This window comes from Benincasa hispida, chromosome 3 (assembly GCF_009727055.1).
Source record: "Benincasa hispida cultivar B227 chromosome 3, ASM972705v1, whole genome shotgun sequence".
NCBI classification, from domain to species: Eukaryota; Viridiplantae; Streptophyta; class Magnoliopsida; order Cucurbitales; family Cucurbitaceae; genus Benincasa; species Benincasa hispida.
The window spans coordinates 4,398,796-4,415,404 of record NC_052351.1 but is presented as its reverse complement, the minus strand read 5'-3'; the positions used below and the strand labels follow the sequence as shown (position 1 = coordinate 4,415,404).

General features: G+C 31.3%; 1 protein-coding gene across 6 annotated transcripts; it reads left to right on the top strand.

Moving 5' to 3' along the window:
- The first annotated feature begins 4,421 nt into the window (after window positions 1–4,421).
- LOC120073257 (serine/threonine-protein kinase tricornered-like) lies at window positions 4,422–13,283 on the top strand. Of its 6 annotated transcripts, none has more exons than XM_039025994.1 (14): window positions 4,422–4,745; window positions 5,579–5,804; window positions 6,123–6,297; window positions 6,532–6,615; window positions 7,259–7,500; window positions 8,207–8,435; window positions 9,474–9,553; window positions 9,628–9,712; window positions 9,925–10,056; window positions 10,132–10,245; window positions 10,816–10,863; window positions 12,169–12,256; window positions 12,480–12,536; window positions 12,643–13,283. In XM_039025994.1, exons 2-14 carry the CDS (start codon window positions 5,623–5,625, stop codon window positions 12,780–12,782), a joined length of 1,656 nt encoding a protein of 551 aa, XP_038881922.1. In that variant the 5' UTR covers window positions 4,422–4,745; window positions 5,579–5,622; the 3' UTR covers window positions 12,783–13,283. The 6 variants fall into 6 exon arrangements, 5 of the variants coding, with proteins under 5 accessions (XP_038881922.1, XP_038881921.1, XP_038881920.1 ...); XM_039025993.1 differs by having other exon boundaries at window positions 4,422–4,769; XM_039025992.1 differs by having other exon boundaries at window positions 4,423–4,745; window positions 5,582–5,804.
- Window positions 13,284–16,609: the final 3,326 nt, after the last annotated feature.

Below are 16,609 nucleotides of genomic sequence, written 5' to 3'. Positions count from 1 at the left end.
TACATGTTTGATCTGCTTGAATCAGGTACATTAACACTGAACCAAATTGATTATATTATACACATTTTTATTGTATTTTTCTTTAATGTTCTCCAATATAATATTTTGTTTTCAGATTATTTGGGAGCCGTACAAAATTATTGAGCATACTTTGCCCAATTTCTGTACGAATGGTCAAAACATATGGCGGATGATGAGTTCTCTCAAGTTTTCACATTGGTGAGTGGCATCTTCGGTGATGAGACAATTCGGTTTTTAGCAGGATGTCCCATCGTGTAATACTGAACCCCTACTACGTGATATCGACTTAAAGACTGTAGATTGGTCCGAAAATAGTTGCATATTTGGTAGTGCGATGGCACTATCGTGCAAGGTTTACTGCAGTGGGGGTTTCTATTGAATAGTTTGACAGGGATGTCACTCAACACTACATTCATTGGTATAATAATATCACAAGGCACTACGTCACTCGTCCAGGAGCAGCTGTGGGTCATTTGGTAAATGAATGAATATTATCTAATTATTTTTAATTTAAATTTATTTTAAATATTATCTAATTGTTTTTATAATTCATAGAGATCGAACAATAGTAGATTCTGTGATGTTGCGAATGATCCGAACCAGGTTCTTGCTATATGTAGTGACAACCAAAGCTATATGGAGGAGATACATTATGTGTACGATATACCTATTGTTCCTCCACCAGCTCCTAGACGTAGAGAGCCTGTTCGAGAAGATGATGAGTTTGATGAGGTTGCCCATAATGTGGATGAGTTGCCTCTGTGATACAGATTCAAAGTCAAACTGATTATGTTAGTCCGATGATGATAATGCCAACATTTGGTTCAAGACATTACGTCTCAGAGGCTGGTCCTTCGTTTTCATACGTGCATGGACATGGTCGAGGTCGTGGATGACATAATGAATATTTATATTATGAAGCTCCTGCAGAGGTACCAGAGCAACATCAAGAAGAACCAGAACAAACTCAAGTTCGAAGTCGACGACGACAACCAGCTCGAAATCGACGATGTTCGCCTTGTGAGACACATTGATTTTTGTAATTATTTTTATATAAATAAGATATTTTAATTTACACTTTTTTATTTTTATGAGATATTATTTTAAAAAAAATTTGTTCTTTTTAGAGTTAAGTTAAATAAAATGTTTTTAGAAATTGTTTTTATAAAATGGATTTTTTTTTTTAAAAAAAAAAAAAGAAAAGTGAAGGTTGAATCTTTGGTTGGTTGAATTTTGAAGACTCGACACATTAAAAAAAAAAAAAACAATGAAGGTCGAATATTCAAAATTCGACCTAGGTTGGTCGGATTTTGAAGACTCGACACACTAAAAAAGAAAAACAACTATATTCTTATAAATAATTTCAAAACAACAATATTTTTATAAATTATTTTTAAAACAACAATATTATTTTAATTTTTCCAAAAGAAACAATCAATCACATTTTTTTTTCCTTTTTCAATAATAAAAAAAAAACTGGTTATAAAACTTGCACATTTTGGATTAACTTGAAGATTTCTCGCCGTATGATCAAGTCAAATCAAATTTGTTCGTAAATTTGAAAAATATTTGTGGCACATTTAATACTTTTTAGACCTTACAATTATATTTCTTCTCTTCCCTTTTGAAACTGACCTTATCATTATCATAGGGAGGATTTTTTTTTTTTAAATATAGATGAGAAATTAAGAATGTGTTTGGAATACATTTTTCTGGTTAATTTAAAAAATAAGTCATTTTGAAAGAAATTGGAATGTTTAGTAACCATTCAAAATATATTTTCAAGTGTATTTTAATCAATTTTTATATAAAAAAATATTTAAATAAAAATAAATTTTTTGAAAAAACAATTTTTCTTAAGTGAATCCAAACGGACCCTAAGTATTATTGTTATTGTAGAGGGGTTGTATTTATCTAGTCTAATTTTTTAAACAAAGTTTACAAGACAGTCCAAAATATAAAAATAATTATAAGCATAAGATACATTTTATTATTTCAAGTCTTTTTTTTTTTTTTTTGGGCTAAAAAAGGTAATATTGTCACCTTCATGGTAGTGGCAGAAAATTAAATGTTTTCTTTTTAAAATAAAATATTTTTAATTATGGTTGATTTTAGTCAAAAGATAACATCTTGAATATTAATGAACATATATCTTAAAATTACCAAAAACAATAAATACATAGTACACAAATGACTTGACTTACGAGCATTTTTGTGCGAAAAGTATTTGTAAAAGTATATATATCCATCAAAATAATATATATAGGATAAAAAACACTTCTTTTACATAAAGATATTTTCAAATATTCAAATATTTAACAATTGCGTATTCTTCGTAGATAAATAATAATATTTTACCATTGATGTGATTCCTTTTTTTCTTTTTTGCCTTGTTGAAACTTGAAAGACAATGTAAATAGTGATGTCGACGTTTTAATTAAACACTTGTAAAAAAATGTTGATTAATTAAGCATAATTTAAATAGGCACGATGCTTTATACATAGAAACACACATATGAGAAGAGCCAAAATTTGTCAATTGGATCCATTCGCAGTTTGATCTTTTCCATTAAATCATTTTTAATTAATGGATGATATGATGCATTAACTCTTCTAAATATATTATGATCCTACTTTTCCCAAATCAATCAACTACAACAAATCAAAAATAAAGAATATGAAGAAGTAAGAATGAGCTTCTTCTTATGGATCCATCAAATTATATATATATATATATATTAATATTATATATATATTATTATATAAAAAATTACAATTAAAAAGATAGTTTTCCATTAAAAAAAAATCTACCTGAAAAGTTTTTATTCCAAAATATACGCATATCATTAGTTTAGTTTAAGGGTTATTTTTCAAATATAGCAAAATGAGTTAATTTATTTATGAATATAGCAAAATATTAGTGTCTATGAATGATAAATAGTGATAACACTTATAAATCAGTATCATCTATCACTGTCTTTTAGTGATAAACATTAATAGATATCTATCATTATTTACCTTTTGCTATATTAGAAATTATTTTCACTAGTTTGCCATTTAAAAAAAAATTCTTTTTTTTTTTTTTTTTAATTTTGATCTATATACTTTCTAAATTTTCGTTTAAGTCCTTGTATTTTTTAGTTTTTTTTTTTCCAAATTTGGTATCTATATTTTGAAAATTGATCCTTTGGGTTTTTTAAATCTATTTTTTTCGAAAGTAGTAATCTCATTTTTTTAATTACAACTCCATCCGGTGCACTATGTCCAAACTATTTAAGAAAAGTAATTGTTTTATCACCATACTTGACAAGGTGTATTATTTTTCACTCTAAACTTTCTATCTTATTAAGTTGCATCTTAAACTTAAAATGTTTTAAAGACTACTTTAAACTTTAAAGTGTTTCAATTTATACATTATGATACGTTTTCGTTGAAGAAATCGTCATTGAAAAAAATTATCAACACAACAAACCTGTAAGAAAAAGTAATGTTTATAGCTCAATATTAATAAAATAATAATAAAAAAAAAGGTTAGTTTAAAGCTTGTAATTTGACCATGATTTTTTAAAAAAAGTAATTTAACGATGATATTTTTAGTTTAGAGCTCATATGTGGATTTAAGTCCAAAAGTTTAAGATATAAAACAATCATTATTAATTGAAAAAAGGATTAAATTACAAATGTTATTTATGATTTGAGAAAAAAATTAGAATTTTATCAAATGGTTTTAAAAGTTAGAATTTCATATTTATAATTTGGTAAAACCTAAAAAATAGTCAATATAATTTGATAGACCTTCAAATTAGACTCAAGACCAAATTCTACATTTTAAACCCTAATGATTAAATACTAAGTTTTAAATAAACTATATTCTAACTAACTTTATCATAAACATGGACCAAATTTGGATTTTGTCTAGTACAAACCATACTCCCTTGTTTACATAATAAATTTGAGTTCATAAATATTTGTGTATCTCATATTAATGTCAATTGATCTCAACTTCCTTTTAAAATGACACATAACAAGTAGAGATGGTATGAAAAATTATTCATACTAATATAGGAAAATATTCCTACGAAATCTGTAATCTAACCAAATATACATATATAATATATTATATATATATATATACACACAGATATTGGGCGAACCGTTAGCATTGGGTGAGGCCGGCCGAATCAGTGGGTCGCAAATGGAACGCGGTTTCATAAAGGGAAAGGGAAAGAAGGTAAACTGGTCAATCAATGGAGCACACGTGGACGGTGGAGATTCGTAGACCCAATCATCTTCTGCCTTAACCGGAGTGGACGTGGTCGCACGTCGCCGGCCGCAACCGGTAATGGACACGTGTCGGTTACCCTTTGATAGTATCGTCTACGCTATTCAACTCCGACCCGGCGGTGGCAGTTCCCGAAAGTGGACTTCAGCCAGCAGACACCAACTTCCATGTCAACGTCACTGTGAGTTGCACCAAGTAAAGGTTATTATACTTATTTTATCCGCAAATTCCATCGTATTAGCTCCTAATCCTCCACCCCAATTCTTCCTAATTACACTTTAATCTCAATTTGCTATTCCCATTCCATATTTCTTTATCCATTCTATTCCTTTTTCTTTTCAATTCCCTTTTCCCCTAATTTTCTTTCGTGGAGCAAGAAGATCACCTACTGCCAACCAATACACCGACGAAAACCACTTCCTCAAGAGTCACCCTGGTTCAGGTTTCGATCGTCTTCTTTACCCAGGTTCTTTTATTTATTTATTTATTTTTATTTATTTTTGGGTTGGATGGGATTTGGGGGTAACTAGTTTTTGTTTACCTTTTTTGATGGTTCCTTATAGATTATGTGGAGTTAGTGATTGCAACTGATCGGAGTAGTTATAATTATTAGTAGTATTTTAATTCTGAAGAAACATAATTGATTGAGTTGGCCGGCTTGGACGTTTTCGTCTAACATGTATTTGCTGAAGAAATTTACGGTCAATCATGGCAGCTTCTGATCAGGACTCGAGAAAGTTTGATTTTGAGGGATTTTAATTTTATAAGAAAATTTAATGAACATGCATCATGGAGCTATCTGGGCTGTAAGGGCATAAATTTTTAGTTTCAATGTATAAATTTCCTTTTTAGTATTTTGTAGGCTAATGGAGTTTAGAAAGGAATAGGAATATCCTCCTATCCTTACAATTCTATGAGCGGAAGTGAATAGTTTATTTGATATCTTTTTGGGGTTGGAGATTGGGGGAAGGAGAACTTGGTGACGCTAAGTAAAATTACCAAAATATAGTTATAGCGGTACTTTTATATTGATCATTTAATGTTCTTCCGGCTTCTTCTGGAATGAGGAGGTGATATGGGAACGGCTTCTGAATTCTCAAGTTATTTTATGTGAAATGAGACTTTTGTATTCTTATGTATTGCTCTGGCAGAACTTCATCTCTTTTGGTACTTTGTCCTTATTATTCAACAATATGAATTGATCCAATTATATCACGATTCAATAACCATTCTTGTATGCTTCATTTACGAGTTTGCATCATTTCTTTATATAAGCAGGTGGAAAAGAATAATGCCCGATCGTGATTGAAAGAGTTATTATGGATTCAGCAAGGAGTTGGTTTCAGAAGTTCCAAACTGGAGTAAAGAAGGAAACTGTAAGTGAAAATGAGGTTCAGGACGTACCTTCAAGTGCGACGAAGCAGAAAGTTGAGGTTGCCAAGCAATATATCGAAAACCATTATAAATCTCAAATGAAGTCATTGCAAGATAGGAAGGAGAGGTATTTTTTATTATTATTATTATTTTTTGTATGATACTTTTTATGTGTTGAATTAAATAGGCTGGTTACAGTTGATGGCTTTCCATGGGATCTGGAAATATATTACTTAGAATAAAATACGTGCAGGGGTCATTGAATTCATGTGTAAATACATCCAGTGGATTATTTGGTTCATTTCATAGCAGTTATAATATTGAAGTGATTTAACCTTGGAATTTAAGTGACGTTTTTTTTTTTTGTTCATCCCCCCCACCGACACACACACATGTTAATAGACTTGTTTTGCTATATTTTAATTATACTTTGGACATTTGATAGACGGTGGGTGTTGGAGAGGAAGCTTGCTGATGCCGATGTTTCTGAGGAAGACCAAATAAACGTTCTTAAATATTTAGAACAGAAGGAGACAGAATACATGCGCCTTCGTAGACATAAAATGGGCGTTGATGACTTTGAACTTTTGACAATTATAGGAAGGGGTGCATTTGGGGAGGTTAGCTTCTAACTCCTTTGTCATGTTATTGTTTGAACTTTAAGCCTCAAACATTGTTTATTTCTCGTTTGTTGCCTAATTTCCTTTTTATCTCGGTTCACTGATAATAGTACAAAAATATGCATGTAGACTGTCGTAAGTATATCTTTACCAAGATATGCATGCACAGGATCTTCTTATGATAGTTCTTTTGAGTAGGTTCTTCTGAGCTTTTCCTTTTATATTGTTTTGCAGGTTAGACTTTGTAGAGAAAAAACCACAGGTCATGTGTATGCGATGAAGAAGCTTAAGAAATCTGAGATGCTTCGCAGGGGGCAGGTATTTCTGAAACCTTGATGGCTAAGTTATTTTGATGATGGATTGGCATAATCTCGCATATTCTAGTTGATGGTTATTCTTCCTTTTGAATTTCATGCTGGCTTGTGTATAGTATATCTCAACATGTGATGTGAACTTGGTGTGAAGAAGAATTTACTATTCTGTTAAATAAAGGATAAGAAATTGGATTTCTATAGTAGAATCCTTTATACCATCACAAGTTTTTTGATTTATGAAGGTCATGTCTATCTTGTTGAAAGATGATTTTCTCTTCTTCCATGGATGGACATGGTGGTAAAATGTCTAGTAGGTCCTAGTGCAGAACATTTTGGAGCATCTACTTCAGTCATGTGACCATATGCTAATTGGTTAGAGAAAGTATCCATTTTGATTTAGTAGAGACAGAGAGTCTGGATGGATTTTTTGCATTAAGGAAAAGACTCTTATGCTTGCTGATATTCTCTCAAGTACGAGGCAATGTGCTTTAAGTAGGGTTGTTTTGGTTATTGTTTTTCAGATCGTGCTGGAAAGCATTAAATTAAAGAAAATAGAAATATGGAAGTAATTCTCCTTTGATTCTTAAAATATGGATTTGACTCTTGTAATATATTCTATTTTCTTTTTCTTCTTTTCCTTGTTGTAGGTGGAACATGTCAAAGCTGAAAGAAATCTTCTAGCAGAGGTTGACAGTGCCTACATTGTGAAGTTATATTGCTCCTTTCAGGATGATGATTTTTTGTATCTTATAATGCAATATCTTCCTGGAGGAGATATGATGACCCTGTTAATGCGCAAGGATATTTTGACAGAGGACGAGGCTAGATTTTATGTTGGGGAAACAGTCCTTGCCATTGAGTCCATTCACAAGCATAATTACATTCACAGGTTTTATATTTTTTGCTTCTTTCAAAAATCTTCCATAGCTTGCTCATGTCATGGTTTTTGCTAAGTTTTCATTTGATTGAGAAAATAAAAAATTATCTAAATTAACTTTCTTAGATGTCATGTGATGTTAATGCATATTTGAAACTATCAATGGTTTCACTCAAACCTTCTTGCATTTGTGTTTCGAAAAAACATAGTGTGGTTTTACGATTGGTTAATCATGTTTAAGCATGAGTTTGGTTATAATAAAAAGACTAAGCGTTCCTTTATTTGAAAAACTGGCCAAGTAGCAATTCTTCTACTGCAGCCTTTCTAACAAAAGAGTATATTTGTAGTAGATATTGGAAGATCTGTGGTTGCATGAATAGGGCCACAGTCGCAACTTCACATTTTCTCCATTTCTAGGATGAAGGTTTTTTTATTTTTTTATTTTTGTTTTCTTTCCCCCACATTTTAAGGTGAGATTATCAAATAGAATAGTTTAGATTCAAATTTCTGGTATCACTGTATCATGTCAAAATCGATATTATTACTTTTGATTGCTCTCTTAAAATTTCCTCTTGATTCACACTGCTTGCTTCTTATCTGTCTCTTTCTTCTCATATAAGTTACTTTTTAAATTATTTTTTCAGAATTCATAGAAACTGTTACATTGAATACCATTATTGAATTTATTTAAGTAATGTGATTTTCTTCTGCTTTTTAGAGACATCAAGCCTGATAATTTACTGCTTGATCGTTATGGCCACATTAAACTCTCAGATTTTGGGTTGTGTAAACCCTTGGAGTCTAGTAGTTTCCCTAATCTCATCGAAGAAGAAAAAGTAATGGGAAAGAACGTCAGATCTTCCACAGAAAATGATAGTCAAACTAGTGTATCGAAACGGACACAACAAGAACAATTGTTACATTGGCAAAAGAACAGACGAACATTGGTTTGTTCTCTTTTTCTCTCTCTCATAGTTCCATTCCTTATATGTTGCAAATTTGCATGTTTGATTTCTAATAAAATTTTGGTTGGTCAAAGGAAGATTCAAGCACCAAGAAAAAATGCTCGACAATTTATCATTAATTTATTCTTTGGTGAAGTGTTATTGGGCGTTGACTATTCAGGGCCAGGATTCTATTCTTATTCATAAGATTTAGCTGTGTAACATCTGATTTACATCTCTTGTTGTTGCAGATTTTTGTATCATTCCCTTTGGATATGGCAGTATTTTCCTTGATATATATTTCTTTTATCGTTACGACATTCAAAATTGTTTATTAGGATGCTTTTACGTCTTATAAATAGAATGGCAAAGAGAAACACAGTCGAGTTGATTTATTCTGCTGCCTGAACAACAATTATATTTTCTTCTTTGCTTCTCTCTCCTTTTCTTTGTTAGAAAAAGATTAGGTAACTGACCAATTATAGAAAAATGGCCGATATACTTCAACCATCTAGTGAATATTCTAAATTGCCTGTTGAAATTTTTGTCCCTGACATTGTAATTCAGGGCCCTACTTCATCTTTATTGTCTTTGAATTTCATTAATAAGACATTCTTCCTTTACTGTTTTATCCTTCAGATCTTTTTTCGTCATACCATTCCACTTAGTCGCAAATCTAGTGGTGAAATTCCAACTTTGTACAAATCATTTTAATTGATATTTACTTCTTTTCATTTGTTATGGGCAATCTTACCATATCCTATACCCTTAGCTGGTCATGGGACGCAATTGTTGAAAAATCTGATTCCAGCTTTAGCTTCCTATCAACTTCCCGTAAATTTTAATGGAAGAAGATATGAACTTTTTCTTTTTAATTTAGGTCGATGTGGCCATTTCATATGCTTATGTATATTTAAGCGTATATATTTTGTATGACTCGTTTCTTTTTCCCCGTGCATGTATGTGTCCATCTGTATATAAGTTTTCTAGTGATTTTATTATATATATATATTTTCATTCTAATTAATGTGTTGCTTTTAGGCTTATTCAGCTGTTGGAACGCCGGACTATATTGCCCCAGAGGTGTTATTGAGGAAAGGATATGGAATGGAGTGCGACTGGTATGTTTGTTTCTTGTGTCTGACTTCATTTCAATATGGTTCTTTATCAAATTGTAATAAAAAGTTTCTTTTAGGTGGTCCCTTGGTGCAATTATGTATGAAATGCTTGTGGGATTCCCACCTTTCTATTCTGATGATCCAATGTCTACATGTAGAAAGGTAAGAGCAATTAATCTTTTGTTAGCATAGGCAGTAGGCATGTAGAAGTCTCTATAGTCGTCTTGATTAGTAATGAAAATGGTTAAAGTACAAGTACGGTATATATCATATCTTCTAGGTTAAGATATTTTGGTCGATGAAATGAATGATGGTACTGCTAACTTCTGATTTTAAGTATGATCATCGAAAAACGGTCAATTTATGTGGTGCAGATTATTAACTGGAGAACTCATTTGAGATTCCCGACAGAAGCAAAACTTTCCATTGTGGCCAAAGATCTTATTTGCAAACTTCTATGCAATGTTGAGCAAAGGCTTGGAACCAAAGGAGCTAAAGAAATTAAGGTTAGCATATAAATATCTTATCCTTTTCAATTCATTCATTAAATTGAGTATATGGCTCATCAAATGTCTTCTTAGGCGCATCCATGGTTTAAAGGTATACAGTGGGATAAATTATATCAAATGGAAGCTGTTATCATCCCAGAGATTCAGGATGAGTTAGACACTCGAAATTTTGAGAAGTATGAAGAGGTAAATATTATCATTTTTCGCATAATTTTTTTACTGTAGTAAAAAACTTGATATCGAAACAGTTGTTTTCTTGTTTATCTAGTTTTATCTTAGTTCCAAATGTTTTTCCTTCATTCTTTAGGTGCAATATAGATTCTTGAGTAGCAATATAAATTATACTTGTTTGAAATGGAGTTTTTCACCTGCTATACACACACACACACAAGAATGGATAACTTGCCATCGACTGGTTCATTGTGCACCTAATTTGAATGTAGAAACTTAAAAATTAGATAACTATTCAAAATTGTATTTGAATCCTACTTGGTGGAAGCTAGCTCGAATTTCTAGTGAATAAGGATTCATGATGCATCCTTAATGCCTGATGGCTGTCGAGCCCTTTTTACCTAGAGTAAATCTTGAATTGACTTGATATTTCCGGGAGAGGTTGCCTTCGTTTTGACCTTTCTTCCGATATGAAGGCTACTCATGTAACATTTAGTATTTATGATTTTTTAATATATATGTAATTCCTAATTGATGCATCAATTGTTCATTAATCATGGTATAGTGAATTTTTGTGCCATGCAGCTGGGTGTGCCAGGTCAAACTCCATCAAAGTCGGGCCCTTTGAGAAAGGTAAGTCTGTGATTTGTTGTTCTGGAAAGCTTTTAAAAGCTTCCATTTAACTTATCACATAAGTTCCATCTAAAAAACTTATCAAATAAGTAATCTGGTTTGTTTGCTGAGATTGTTCTCTTAATGTGTTGAAAGATGAGAAAATCTTATCTCTAATCTGTTAAGTTTACACTCTCAAGGTTCTTTTTTTTTTTTTTTTTAAAGTTTTTTTTAAGTTTTTTTTATTACTATTCTTTTATTTTTAAGGACCATCACTGATTTTAAAAGGTTTACGGAAATTTATCTGATCGGGACTACCAGCATGGAATTGAGTTTCCATTGCATGTTAATACTTAATACTTCCATAGATATCTTTGTACATCAAAAAGTGTCATTGACATGAGGGAGACATAACTGTTATTGTTATTTGGAATGTCAAGGACTTGATGGAACGTTATCCTCAAGATTTTATCTGAAAATTTGTTGACATCAATATTTTTATCGACCATTCTGTTAATTTCAGATTTGACATTGATAGTTAAATGGTAGGATGCGAGTTATGACTTATACATTCTTCCATGATATATCTACAAACTTCTTGTTGCTGATGTGATTAGAACTTTGAATATCCTTAATAGCAACAAAAGATACTTGTGCTGATAGTAGAAGGTGACAATAACCTATGAATGGTTTAGGAATGTTTTTAAGGACATATCTTTAAAGGGATATATACAAAACTATTATAAGTAAAACAAGTTCAAACAACTATTATTTTTAAAGGGGTGTTTGGGGCAAGAAATTGATTATTATAGTCATAGGCTATTATAATTGGGTTATAATAATTTGTGTTTGAGGTATAGATTATTTTAATTTGGGTTACAATAATATGTGTTTGTGGTATAAACTATTTTAGTTTGAAAAGCAAATAGTAAACATTGTAGCAAAGAATAAAAAAATGATGAATGTAACGTAGTAAAAATTGTAGCAAATAGTAAATAATGTAGTAAATGGGGTTTTGAAGATGTTGACTGTAGCTAATTGGGGGTTTCGAAATAATATTTATTGTAGCAAGAGGTGATTAATATATTTTAGGATAGTCCTTATCCCAAACGTCCCATAAATACAATATGGTACAAAATCTCAAAATTTCACTGCAAGGGCACAGATTTGCATGCTAGATTTTGTTTATTTTCATTTTAATGCTTCCTCTAGCTAGAATATTTATGTTGTTTTATCCTTGAACTGTAGCTATGTGCATCTTACCGCAACTGTTTCTTCTCAAAAAATAATTTTCTGTAGCGACTGATTTGAGCTTTTTTCGTTCAGCAGAAGCTTTCACCCAAGGATGTGAACTTTGTTGGTTATACGTACAAGAATTTCGAAATTGTCAACGAACACCACTTGTCTGGCATTAGTATGTCTCTACTTATTATTCATAGAATTTAACAATTCATTCCCAAATGAACATGGGGCAGTCCCAGTTAGTAGTATATCAATAAAGTTCAATATTCACGTCCCTATTTTCTTTCAAGAATTATGACATGTATAGTTCTGTTAGTCTGTTCCACATGAACTGTATACCACCTGTAGTTTCTTAAAATCCTCAAACTAATAGATGCTTCAATCTTAACTTGCAGCTGAGATGAGAAAAAAGCCTATCAAGACCAAGAGACCATCTGTTACGACTCTATTTGGTACTTTCACCGTTCTAAAATTTTCTGCATATGCAAATTGCTTGTTTCCAAAACATATATCTTACCTTCTGGTCTCTCTGTTCGATTCTCTCTTTCCTTTCCTTAGCCACAGCAGATTCTTCGGAGCAGCCTGTTCAAAAAGGTTTTCCTAATCATTTGCCAACCCATCTTGAAGTCTCAGAAAGCCCTGATCCATCACCTCGTTCAACCGGATCACTGCAACAGCCGAAACGGTGGGGAAGATGAAAGTTCAGGCCACAACTTGCTCTTTAGCTTAGCCTCAAAGAATCCAGAGGCAGTATATGTTTTATACTGCTTGAGGAAGGGGATCAGAAAAGTATCTGATATTGTATAAAATATTGTAGATTCTGCAATCTTTATTCACAATGACAGATTCTGACCCGGCTAGTTAGCCTTCTTGTGAGTTAGAAGTTTACAGAAAGTTAGGATTTTTTTCCCTCAAACCCTTCAGTGGAAAAAGGTTTCCATATGTTGTTAGATGGCCATGAGTCTAAAGCTTCTCTCACAGCCAGAATCCAGCAGAACTTCAAGTTGATTCAGCTCAAAAATCTGCATTTTCCTCGATCACAGATGTGTTCTAGAGGGAGAGATTCAAGATTCAAGTCATGTATTTCCAAGTTGTGGTATTGGAAATGTAATATACCCCAAAACTTAAATGTGGCTATAGTGTATAGAGTTTTAAGAACTAATTCAAATTCCAATTTTATTTCATGTATATGTTCAAAACTTGCATCTTTTCATATTCAAAATGTTAGGTAAACATCATTGAGATTTTATTGGTTGGAAATTACAAACAAAACTATCAAAATCCATACAAAAATAGGTCAATGATTAACTGTGTATCTTAATCTCAGTGATCATACCTAGTGGAATTTAGAAACAACCAATGAAATAACAGAATCAAATTGTTCTGAATTTATTTATTTTAAAACCATTGAATTAAAATGATACAAAATGATTTTGTACAAACCTTTTAAATTACAACATATTGTATTGCTTTCCAATTACAACAACAAATTAGAATAGATGACTATTGAGAACGTAGTCAAACATAAGGATGATTCGGTCATAAAACTCGCTAAGATCTTTTTTTATGGCAAAGAATTGATATGTTATAAAGTTGAATCAAAAGTTACATCTTTTGATGTGTGATAGATAAGATAAAGAAAGGGGAAAATGAGTACAAGAAGATAAAGGGTATGAGATCTAACATAATCCCTTAAAGGAAGGAAAACCTTGACATTTTCATCCCATGTCAAAGCAAAGTCATCTGTGCCAAATAAGATAAAAATGGCTACGTGGCAGGTAAGGGTATACTTAAGGATTTTGTTATAACAATATTAAAGAAAAAAAAAAAAAGAAGGAATTTATGCCATTCAAGTGAGGATATATGCCTTCTTAAGCTTAGTTTTGAAAGTAGAAGAACCTAAACAATGGAAATAAATATACTTAATTCATTTACTTACTATTGGTTTGGTGTTTGTTTCCAATAAATCTTTTTGAAAGTAGACCTTTTTTTCTTCTTTCTACACAAGAGGAGAAATAATGAAATGAAAACCAACCAAAATTGAAGGTAAGAGAAAAGGAAAGGAATTAGAGGTTTGTCAACATCATGAAACATCACTTTGCATCAATCCCTATATCATGCAAAAAGCAAAAGAAGTATAAAGGAAGTCATGCCAAACAAAAGAGAAGCACAATTGAAACATCATATATATATATCTATGTTTGTATACATATAATATATATACACCCTCTATAGGTGGGGTTTAGAAAATAATGCAAAAGCAAAAGAAGCCCCAAGGTCATGTAAAAGCAAAAGTTAAAGCCAAAATTGAAGGAAGCTTATAGCTTGAGAAAATGCTTCAATGGGTTGGCCTCTAATGGCACTTGTCTCCAACCCTATATATTGATCTATAATTATGTGACCCCCTTCTACCCCAAATGGCTCATTCAACACAACAAAACATGTTTTCTTTTGTGAAGAGAGAACACTTTGGGGTTTTCTTCATATCATATGGCCATGCATTATCTTCCTTGCCTATTCAATTCAATTAATGGGGTTCTTTTTTATTTTATTACCTGATTTTTTTCTAATTTTTTTTGGGTTGGGTTGACCAAACATACTAAAGGGGTGTAAGTTGAATGGGGCCATGTGATAATTTCACACCAAAATTGGGACCTTTTGAGGGTTATTGTGCCCAGCAAGACAAGTTGGGTCATGCTATGGTTATAGCTAGCTAGGCCACAAAGTCCAAAATTTTCATATATAATATGAATGGAAATTGCTAAAGATGTTTCCTTGAAAATAGAATCTTATGAAGATGGGATGGCATTAGAACATGAATATGGTGCATTTAAGTATTTCTTCAAAATAATGTCTAAATCTAAATTATTTGCTAACGATGAAACTTCGCACTAAATTTGTTGGCTTTTTTTATGTAATTTCCTCTTATTATGTTTTTTTTTTATACAATCAAAAAGTATATTGTGTTTCTGAAAAAAGTTAAGACAGCTCATTTGTAGTATTTCAAATATCTCATCAAACATTGATTAATTTTTTATTTTTTGGATAAAGATACTGCCTAAAATTTTTTCTATCGTAGAAAAATAGAAAACACAAAAATATTTTCCTATCATAAAAGTTTGTAGCTAGTAGCTCTATTGTTATTGGTAATGTTAAAGTTGGAGAACGATCGATATATATGGTGATAGACATAATTGTGGTGTTCATAATAAAGAAAGTTGAAGCAAAAGTGAGGATGACAAGAAAATACCATACCACCTATTTAATGTTTGCCAAACAACCATTTGTTGCCTAAGATATCTTGAAGTTTTGAGTTGACAAACTTGATTAGAAAGAGATGTTTATGCCCCTCAAAAGTGGTTAATTAGGACCCCCCTAATTTTATGTATAAAAAGAAACACTATGATTACCACTCCCCATGCCCATTTTTATTTAAATTAGTTTGGTGAATTACATTTACAACACCTAATGGCTATGTAATTGTCTAAGATCAATACATCTTTTGAGAACTAGCCTTAGTTTAGGCACATGCCCCATTTTTTTCATTCCTATGTGGGAAACTTTCAAATGGGTTTCTCAACATTGTGTTGAAATTCTTTTGTTAAGTCCATGATCTAAAGAGAGCCTTCAAAAGCCCATGGGCACAACAACACTCATACTAGCATACTAGGGAGAGTGGCAGAGAGTTATCTTTGTCACTCTCTATAGATTTGTAGTTTATCTATATTCAATTTTTTAATTTTAAATTTATGACATCAAATGAAAACGTAATAAATCAATGGTAATTTTTTTAAAAAAAAATGATCATTTTGATTACGTTTGGTGTTGCTTACTTGTATTATGAACTCATACCGACATTTGGAATCCATTTTCAAATTTACAGTAAAAAACACAATTCAATTAAGAAATAGAAGGTGATCAATCTGATTGCATTTGAAAATTATGTTACTGCTATGATTACCGTCATTGTACTATTACAACATAAGAATCACAAAATCTGTTACATTTGTTGTTACAATTATCATTTGACCCTAAACTTAAACATCTTAATTAAATTAAAGTTCTCAAATCAAAGATAATCTAATATCCTATAATACTTAGACCTTTTACGTTTATTATCTTATTATCTCACACGTACCCTTCTCGAAAGGAGCACAAGAAATTCTTTGAAGATTTCACCCCCATCGTATGTATCTGCATAATAATCTAACACGTATATAAAATTAACTAAACTTGAAGAGCCATTAAGCTATGTATTAATTAATGTTAACAAAGATTAAATATCTAACCTACATACTTAAGTTGAAAAAAGAACACCCTTTTAATATGTCTTGCAATCTACGAAATATGACCGATCAATTACACAAATCTCAAGCCTCCTTCTATACACCTTCTCTAAATAACCTTAATTAAGTAACGATCATAACCATTGATATGGTCTTCATTTGAACATTGAATACTAATATATATTGTTTATATATATATATATATATAGACAAACTAATCAATATAATACTTAATAAGA

What these genes read in the sequence shown, in the direction of transcription:
- LOC120073257 (XM_039025994.1), top strand. Translation starts at nt 5,623, where the DNA reads ATGGATTCAGCAAGGAGTTGGTTTCAGAAGTTCCAAACTGGAGTAAAG. An exon ending in TATGGAATGGAGTGCGACTG is followed by an intron (nt 9,554 to 9,627) that starts GTATGTTTGTTT and finishes AGTTTCTTTTAG; the next exon opens with GTGGTCCCTTGGTGCAATTA. An exon ending in CAATGTCTACATGTAGAAAG is followed by an intron (nt 9,713 to 9,924) that starts GTAAGAGCAATT and finishes TATGTGGTGCAG; the next exon opens with ATTATTAACTGGAGAACTCA.